Consider the following 9,942-nt stretch of genomic DNA (forward strand, 5'->3'; position numbering starts at 1 on the left):
TATATATATATATATCATTGCCTGGTGTGACAAGTGTCCACCCAAGTGCTATTGCACTTTAGTCCCTCAACTTTTCACTATTTACAAATCGATCCCCGCTCCATCTTTTAATTCAATTTCAATCCTAATTAATTACAAAAAAACCATGGAATCTAATTCCTCATTCCAAAATTCGTAAATTAAATAATCTCGGATTAAAATGATAAAATCTCGAGCCTTACAATATCTATATTTAAATTTGATGTTCCAAACATGCTAAATATAATTTAAGCAGATCACTTAATTGGGTTCTATTTTTTCAGATAGCAATTCATAAACAAATTTAATTAAATATATTAACTTCCATGATTATGTTTCAACAATCTCTCAGTTGAGCTATATGTCTTACATGATAAATGTATTATTACAAAGAGCGCACATATATTTTGTCGTCTACTTTCACAGCATCTCGTGCAGTCTCGTCCATCCAATCATACCGATATCGAATCAAAGTGGTCTTCATTGAATTAAAGTGCAACTAAACCTTTCAATCGTCACAAATACAAATATAATTGAACGACATAGATCAAATATGAACGTGTAATATTGAAATTATATGCAACGTTATCTAACGTGTCTATTTTCAATTGGTCTTATCATAAACTTTGGTACCGTTTGATTCGCTATATTATTTATCAATATTTTTATCCACATTTTTATCTAATTTAGTATCATGTTTGGTGTACTATATTATTTATCCATCTACCAATAATTTATATCACATCAATCAAATCATTGAAATTGAAATTATAATATTACCCTTAATAAATAATAATATTATAAATACTTTATTAATTTTTCGAATGGACAAACCGGTAATATCACATTATCTCAAATTCAATCAAATTAATCAATCAAATCAAACATTATATTAAATATCATTTTTATATATTTTATTATTAAAAAATATTACTTATTTCTATACTATTTGTCTCATGCGACGAACCAAACGGTATAAATAAACCAAAATTTACTTTACCGAAGTTCCAAATCACATAATAAAGGTATACATTTAACGTACGAGCATTTAATGTATAAACTTCCACTGAAACTGAACATCTTGAGGAATCCCAACACCCATGCGAACAACATGCTCACAAAAGACTGTGAGTGTTAAACTTAGTAACCAGATACGTAATCATTGAGTTTGTTCCAAAATGTTTTATAAACAATTAGTCACTCTATACCATTCTTTTAACAACAACGAATTTAATGTCATTGTTTTTCAATTTTGACAAATTCCTATTGTTGTTGGAGAACACGACAGCTAAATTATTGTCACAAAATATCCTTATAGTCTTTCAACATCATCCATAACTTGCGACCACGCGACAAAATTTCGCAATCATATTCCATAGTTGGATGTCTCGTGATGTGCTATAAATCTTGCTGCCATGTGGAAAAGGTTATGAGTGTCTGCTTAGTACTTCTCCAAAATATAGCTCATCCAACAAGAATCCATAGCATGACATGGAATGAGCTCATTTAGAGTCTATTTCTCTTTTTGAAAGTTATAACTAACTTTAAAATGACTGAGCTGCACACGAAGAGAAATAAAAACCAAATTCACAAACAAATTCTCTGATAGCTCTAACTTAAGTGTCGTAAGTTTTGAAGCAAGACAAAACATATTCATGATGTACTCCCTTAAAATGTTTTTGCCCTTATACATCAATGAAATCAAGCTCGCCAAAAACGTCCTGCTTTCAACCTTATCATTCTTGGCCAATCTTTTATCGATTTCCTTGAGAAACTCTTTGGCATTAATAACCATATCAGATATAGTGCCCCTGAAAGTTTCCGGAATTCCTCGTCTCATGATCATTATACTCATGCAATTTGAATGCTCCCACTTGTCAAAACCCAGTTTTTGCTCAGTGGAACTTTTATCTGTAAGAGCAGCAGATTGTTCAATCTTTAGCGCAAGGTCCAAGTCCATGCACCCGAGGACAAATCCTTCCAATTCTTGAAGTTATTATCATTCAACGTAGGAATTTGAATTGATATTAAGCAGAAGCGATAGCTCTACGAAAGAACAAAAAATATCATATAAGACTCCATAATAATAATCGATAAAATTATATATATGAAAAAAACTATAACGGATTAATCATAAATATAAGTCTAAAATGATCTAAATAATCATTTAAATAATACTCATGTAGTCCTTTTATCAACAAATGTATCAACAATTTTTGCATGATCAAGATGTTGGAGCATTTTCTTGAATTGATATCATAATGAATATATTTAATCTTTCTTTCGATATAGTTGATCAGAGATAAGTCTTGATCAATTTTAATTTAAAGAAATTTTTTTTGCCGATCCAACTGTAACTGATATAGTTAACTAAATATTGTAAGCAACATAAGAATTTGGATAACCATCATCCATTTGCTTCCGATGACATATCAATTGTTTTTTTTATTGGCTTTAGTAGGTACACAAGATTTTTAAAATCGTTAACTCTATGAATAAACAATATCTGTCAATATCAGCACTGTCAATATGACGTAAAGATTTTTCAAAATTTTCACCATATGTCAACAAACTATCATCACCAATATTCTTAAACCTCTCCAAACTAAAAATTAAAAACCCAAAAGTTTCTTCATATATTTGAAATTGTTCAAATTTTTGTTTGTAGTGAAGATATAGTCTGATCAATTATAAAGACAAAATAATGCAAAATGATAAGAGCTCAAAATTGATCCGTAGAAAACTGGATATATAAAAATCAGAGAAATAACGATATAAGAACTAGGAGAAATTGATTTTGGATTTATATTGTATTTTCTAATTACTATAAAATTTTAATATATTACTTAAATTATATTGAAAAATTAAGGGGTGAAGTTGAAATCGAGGGAGGGATGTGGTGTGAGGAATAATTGAATTGGGGGCAGAAAGTTGAGGTTCTGCTCTGTCCCACTAAATTCAAAATTTAAAGGTTGAAGCGGGAAAACTCTGATAAAAAATGAAAAAGGAAGCGAGATAGAGATAGAGATCTTCCCGAATGGACAAATACGAAAAGCTTGAGAAGGTAGGGGAAGGGACGTACGGGAAGGTGTACAAGGCCAAAGAGAAGGCGACGGGGCAGGTGGTGGCGTTGAAGAAAACGCGGCTGGAGATGGATGAAGAGGGGGTTCCGCCGACCGCACTTCGAGAGGTGTCCCTCCTTCAGATGCTGTCGCAATCCCTTTATGTGGTGCGTTTGCTCTGCGTGGAGCACGTAGATAACAAGAACGGAAAGCCCCTTCTCTATCTGGTTTTCGAGTATCTCGACACCGACCTCAAGAAGTTCATCGATTCCCACCGCAAAGGCCCCAACCCCAGGCCGCTCCCCCAACAGTTGGTTCAGAGCTTCCTCTACCAGCTCTGCAAGGGCGTCTCTCACTGCCATAGTCACGGAGTTCTTCACCGTGACCTCAAGCCCCAAAATCTGCTTCTTGATAAGGACAAAGGCGTTCTTAAGATCGCCGATCTTGGTCTTGGAAGAGCATTTACTGTACCTCTCAAGAGCTACACACACGAGATCGTTACTCTATGGTATAGAGCTCCTGAGGTCCTCCTCGGATCAACTAATTACTCTACTGCAGTTGATATGTGGTCTGTTGGGTGTATTTTCGGTGAGAAAGTCTTCCTTTCTTCTCTTGCACACGAAACAGCTTGTGTTTAGCTAAGTTTCTTCACTTGGGTTTTTTTCCTTTTGCAGCTGAGATGGTCAGACGACAAGCCTTGTTTCCTGGAGATTCCGAGTTTCAACAACTGCTGCATATCTTTAGGTACATTTTACTTAATTTTTGAATTATCAAAGCTTGAAAATATTGGATGCAATTTGGAAATGATAAGTGCAGAATGTCGTTTAAAGTTGAGATTATTGTGCTACATCATATTTAGGGAATATGAAAATCATCGACTAATTACAAAGAACTAAAACTATGATCCCTCTTTATAGATACGAGAGAGAAAAAAGAAAGAAAAATATATGTAAATGCAATTGCATAGAATGGAATGAATATCTGCTCGTACCTGTAGTTTCTAATTGAATGGATGTAACTTGTGGACTCAGTTTAATCTAATTTGTTCAATCGCAAGCTAGCAGTTCATATTACACCTGTTTGTGAAGGTCCCTACACTCGTTTGAATGAGCATGGCACAAGCCATTCTCTCACACTCTCATCCTTCCATGGAATAGGAAGCATTGATGAGTCTTAATGGCATGAATAGGAAACCATAATGCCATTATGAGTACAAAGCGCTGTTTTTGACACATTCTACAAACTTCTCATCATTTGTCTTAGAGATTGAGCAGAGTGAGGTGGGTACTTAAGTAAATGAAGGATCTCCCTGTTATTCCGCTCGCCAGTCTTCAAAAGTTCTATGCTCATCCTTCCTTCCTCAATTCACCCAATGGCTGCATCTCCTCGCAGAATATAAGGGGAATCGAGCAACCTACAATCCGCCTCTGCATCCAATATCCCATTATTGACACTTATTCCTCAATCGATCTGGCATCACTACGTGGGTTAATCCTCGTTCTTAGCCAAAATTGTGATGCGCAAGCATTTGCCCAGGTATTGATGTTGTGGGCTGTAAGTTTGGTCCATGAGTTTTCATCCTCCTCTACACATAATTAACTCACTAACAAATATCCTAATACTTTCTCCTCCCATAATCCCTCAAGCATGGCCATCAACAACTCAAATTGTTTACATCCTGCACCATTTGATCTCCTTGCTGGAGTGAATCCTACGTTCATAGGGTTGGATAGTTTCGTATAAAAAAATGTTCATAGGGTTGGAAGTTTTTGGGACCTGTATCATCTTATGAATTTCGGGGCAAATCCATCCCATGTTATATCTGGTATCCTTATCTTCACCCATCAACACCCATGTACAACTTCTCTTCCATACATATCTCTATTGGACTCTATTGTCCATCCTAATTCCCTGAATTTCAAACTACTATCCCTCAAAGCTTGGTAGCTCCACCCTTCGTACGGATTGCTTCACTTTGTTGCTGCTCAGCCGACGATCTTCACTTGCCTGCTTATCTTCCTCCACCTTTTGGTTGCTTGATCCTCCTTTTCCTATTTTAATGAAATCCTCATTTCCTGTGCTTTGGATAAGTTGCCCCATGTTCCTTGATCAGATGGGACACTCCATTAATGTTTTCATTCCCAGCTGGTAAGTGATGGATTGATGCATGGTCTCTACTCTCTATCGTTTCTTCTATTTTATGTAATTGATCCTGTGTTTTTTATTCCTCTCCACGTGCACAGCGTCTCCTCTCTGGATTATTTTTTGGCCTCGTTTCTTGTTGTTGTCCTGGTTTCTTTCTCCTCCACTGGATCCGGCAGGTCCAGCCAGTTGATATAAATAACATTTCCTTGATAAGGTAAAGAACAATAACAAAATCATAACAAATGTCAGATTCAAAGGATTTCAATCTCATATAATTTAAATGTTTTTTTTACAAGATAAATGACCAAGTTCCTTCGATCAAAATGTCCTCAAAATCAAGAGCAATATTCATGTAAGAAGTATCATCATCTCTCTGTCTCTTGGAAAGCTGGCAAAACCCTTTAAAATTTCACTACCCACTACAAGGAAATAACGAAATCTAAATTCTAGTTAATTTTGGGAGCTGATTTGCTATATTATGGCCCTTTGGTGATTAAACTTGTCGCAGCTAGTTCAATGCATTATAGTATTTATGTTGTAATTTAACCGTCACGTTACTGTTCTATTTGGTGACTGAAGGAACACACGTGAAATGCATGTGTTAAAAAAATATTTTGCCTACGGACATTTCTTCTACCTAGACCTACTAGACCTAAATGAATGCTATCTTTAGTTCATATTAGTGGCCTCTTTCAATAAAAAAATCACAAACCGGTCACCGTCAAATCCTTTCATAAAAGTTTAATTGACTTAGGATATTGGCATCGTGCAGGTTGCTGGGGACACCAACTGAGAACCAGTGGCCAGGAGTTAGGTCACTGCGAGATTGGCATGTGTATCCACAATGGGAACCTCAGAACTTGGCCCGTGCCGTTCCCTCACTGGGACCTGATGGTGTTGACCTTTTATCGGTAAATTCCTTATCCTTGAACTGCTGGTGACTTAAATTTTGTGTAGTATATAAATTAGTAAATTACACAGATTCCTTTCAACTTTCCAATAATGTTGAAGGTCATAGTAATATGATCTTTGAGTTTCTTGATCTTCCAGCTTTTCTTGTATTTTGTGCATGCATGCTTGTGTGTCTTTGGTCTAAGACAAATGATGGAAGTGCTCGAAGCTTCTCATGTATCTTTATGATTGCTTTGCTTGAAAAACTGGTGCAATTCATGATTCATCACACTCAGTCCTTTGAATTGATTTTATATTCTTTTTAAGCATATCCATCATGGTTTGACCGTTATTCTTTGAATAAAAATTTTGACATTGGTGTTTATATCTTGTTTGGGCTTATGCAGAAGATGCTTACATATGATCCAGCTGACAGGATTTCAGCGAAAGCTGCTCTTGATCACCCATACTTTGACAGCTTGGATAAATCTCAATTCTGAAGTGTTTTCCTTATGAAAATGTTAAAGGTCATCTTCATCTTTGCTTGACTGATTTCTATATGAGTTTGTTAGCACTCTTGGAAAGATTTCATCATCTTGGTGATATTTTCAACTTCATTACTATATCTATTAATGATAATACACTGTATTATTTTATTGTTGAGGAGACTACTATCATCTTCATCAGTTGATCTTGCTTTATGTAAATAGACCTGATTTATGTACTACGTGTGGTTGTGTGATCATTATGCTTACTTGTGGCAAGTCCATCTAATTGGCCTTACAATTGCAAGACATGGAAGGAAATCTCTAGTTCCTTCCTATTTTATTATTTCAACGTCAAACAGCAGACCTAAATCAATTACAGTCACGCCTATTGAATTATGGTGCAATATAGCTATCAGCTAATCAGTATTTTTTTATATCAGTTGAACAAGTACACTAATAAAAAAAAAGTATGTAAAAATATATTAGGCATATCAAGAGGCGATTAGTATCAAGTCAAACTATCAACACCCTTGAATTCTGAAAGGTATATCGTGACAATATATAATCAACAAAGCATATGCAATTAAATTCTAATAAAAAACCTATCCAAACTTGCTTCAGTGTCCTAATTTTTTTTTTTTTTTTGAGTTTCTAGCATTTCGCATGCTAGAAGCACAGACGAAAGGTGCTTCTGCCGGCCTTCACACGCCATTTTAGCGGACTCTTGATGGTAATCATGCGATAACTTATACGAAGCAAGGTGCAAAACTGTCCCAAAGATTCCTGCTGAAGCTATAGGTAAGGGTTATCAGATTTTTTTTTATCGACCGTCATGATAGAATTGTACCGCACTGGTTTTCTTAATTTTTTTTTTTTTCTAAAAATCATGATTAAAAATAATAATTATAAATGCATACAGTGCGATTTTTTTTTTTTAAAGAATCGCATCGTATCGACCTGCATGAATCGCTTGTCATAATATTTGACATAAATATTATAATAATATGTAAACAACATAATCAATTCAAAAAACTTTCATTCATTCACTCTCACTTAACTCTCGTTCAAAATTTTTCATCCTACAAAAAAAAAAAAAAACAGATCTTCCTCTTAAAGATTATTCAAATTATTCGGAAAAGAAAGAAATTACTGGCAACGATGCAACAAATAACGTCAAAGAAAACAACTATGTATTAAATTTGGCAAATGTCTTGTGGTACCTAAGCATATTAAAATTTATTAACTTCGTTTTGATTCATGATTATTGTTTTTTTAATGATTCGATCTATATTTTATATTTGAAAGACACTATATTGCTATTATTTCGTATCAATTTGAATATATTTTCTAATATTTTGCATTTTACTTGATCATTTGCCAAAAAAGGAAACTGACCGAAACCAATCAAAACCGTGAATATAATTCCACATATAAAACAATCATATTCTTTAGAACACTAACCAGCTATGGCTGTATGGATAAAAAATTTGAGTTGTATAATTATTATCAGCTATAGTTTCATACAAATATTTTGAAGTATTGATATGATCATCTTTTTTTGAAATTGCCTAAAAATATTTTTTTATATACTAAATAGGATAATTTTAATATATCTACTGGCAACGAAAAAATTTAGAAACATAGAAGAAATATTTTTTTTTTTCAAAATTACCAAAAGCATTGAAACTCATAACAAAGTCTCTCATATCGTTCATGAAGCCATTGACAAATGACAAAAACTTGTGTGAAACTGTCTCACGGGTTGTATTTGTGAAACAGATCTCTTATTTGAGGTCATCCATGAAAAAGTATTATTTTTTATGCTAAGAGTATTACTTTCTATTGTGAATATCGGTAGGGTTGATCCGTCTCACTGATTAAGATCCGTGAGACGGTCTTACATGAGACTCACTCTTGACAAATCACTGCAAATTTTCAAAAAGGAAAAATATTCAAGCAAAAGGACACGATTCAACATCCAAAATGATGATAGAGCCACAAAAGAAAACGTAACATCAAAATATAACATTGAAAAAAATACAAATGACTGATATAAAAAAATTACAAACATTTAAAATAAAGAGGATGAAAAGATGATTTCATATAATGAAAAAATAATATATAAAAATAAGAAACATATAAAAAGATCGAGTTATTATAAATGAAAGAGGATTTAAAACAATTATATGTTTTAAAACATGTCGTGTATGTCTTATGTATAACAATTTAATGTTTTAATGCATATGTACAAGTATATTTGTTTTAATAACGTCGAAACAAAATAAATAAAATNCAGTTATATATATATATATATATAAAAGTATGAATAGTGAAAATATTTTCCAATTGCTAAAGATAAAATAACCTTAACATAGTTGTTTTTTTTACCAATTAATGTGGAGTGGTAATCATGCCATTTATATCTAATTTGATTAATAATAATATTTTTTAACACCCCCATTCAATGCCATTTAAAATTATCATTAATGGTTCTCAACCTTTTAACTTCCCATTCATTGTTATTTTTTTTCCAATAAAGTTGTATTCATAGTTATTTTTTTGTTTGAGTTGGTCATTAATCATAATTAATTATGCAAATTTTCATTTTACGATTACCATAATTTATATATTATCTTTAGTTTCTCACCCTAATTCTTGTTAGATTATAAAATTAAATTAATTTTTTTAAAAAAATTACAAACGATAATTACAATTCTCAAATGACAATAATAATTAAAAATATTTATGCTCAACCAATCGATTGTTTGAATTTCACCATCATAACAATCAATTTTTTTCCCTCTTCCTCAATTAATTATGCAATTTACACTATACCATTACCCTAATTCCTATTAAAAAACCTTTAAAATGTTTTATGAAAGAAGATTACTATCTCATATAATGGATAGTATGTACAATTATCATTAGCAATGACAATAATAATTAAAAATATTATATATTGAATGAAGAAAAAAAAAGACAGAAAAAATGTTTATTTAATATGATAAAATTTAGATTGAGAATTATAATAATAGTAATAATTACCATAAAATAATAATTAGTGAAACTATCATTTATATATAATAATGAATAAAAAAACGTTTATTTAAGATGACTAAATGAGCAACTAAAAAAAGATGAATAAATTAGGATAGGAATTATAAAAATAATCATCAAAACTATGAACTAATATAAAATAATACTTTTTAAGATATAATAACCTAAGAATTAAACAGGGAAAACTTTATTGATGACAATAGTTTCTTTTATATTTTTGTCCTAATCACTCTCTACATAGACTGCTGTCTGCAAGTGATATGGAGAGAAGAAACTGATAA

General features: G+C 32.5%; 1 protein-coding gene and 1 long non-coding RNA gene across 2 annotated transcripts; both read left to right on the top strand.

The window, feature by feature from the left end:
• The first annotated feature begins 2,937 nt into the window (after positions 1-2,937).
• Positions 2,938-6,767, top strand: LOC140971032 (cell division control protein 2 homolog C). Its single transcript, XM_073433077.1, has 4 exons — positions 2,938-3,668; positions 3,755-3,824; positions 5,998-6,136; positions 6,524-6,767. The coding sequence occupies exons 1-4, from the start codon at positions 3,056-3,058 to the stop codon at positions 6,614-6,616; spliced, it is 915 nt and encodes a 304-aa protein (XP_073289178.1). The 5' UTR covers positions 2,938-3,055; the 3' UTR covers positions 6,617-6,767.
• LOC140971033 (uncharacterized) lies at positions 4,459-5,931 on the top strand. Its single transcript, XR_012174242.1, has 3 exons — positions 4,459-4,812; positions 4,847-5,228; positions 5,324-5,931. It is a non-coding gene; the product is annotated as an uncharacterized lncRNA (long non-coding RNA).
• Positions 6,768-9,942: the final 3,175 nt, after the last annotated feature.

This window comes from Primulina huaijiensis, chromosome 2 (assembly GCF_012295235.1).
Source record: "Primulina huaijiensis isolate GDHJ02 chromosome 2, ASM1229523v2, whole genome shotgun sequence".
In the NCBI taxonomy this organism is placed as follows: domain Eukaryota; kingdom Viridiplantae; phylum Streptophyta; class Magnoliopsida; order Lamiales; family Gesneriaceae; genus Primulina; species Primulina huaijiensis.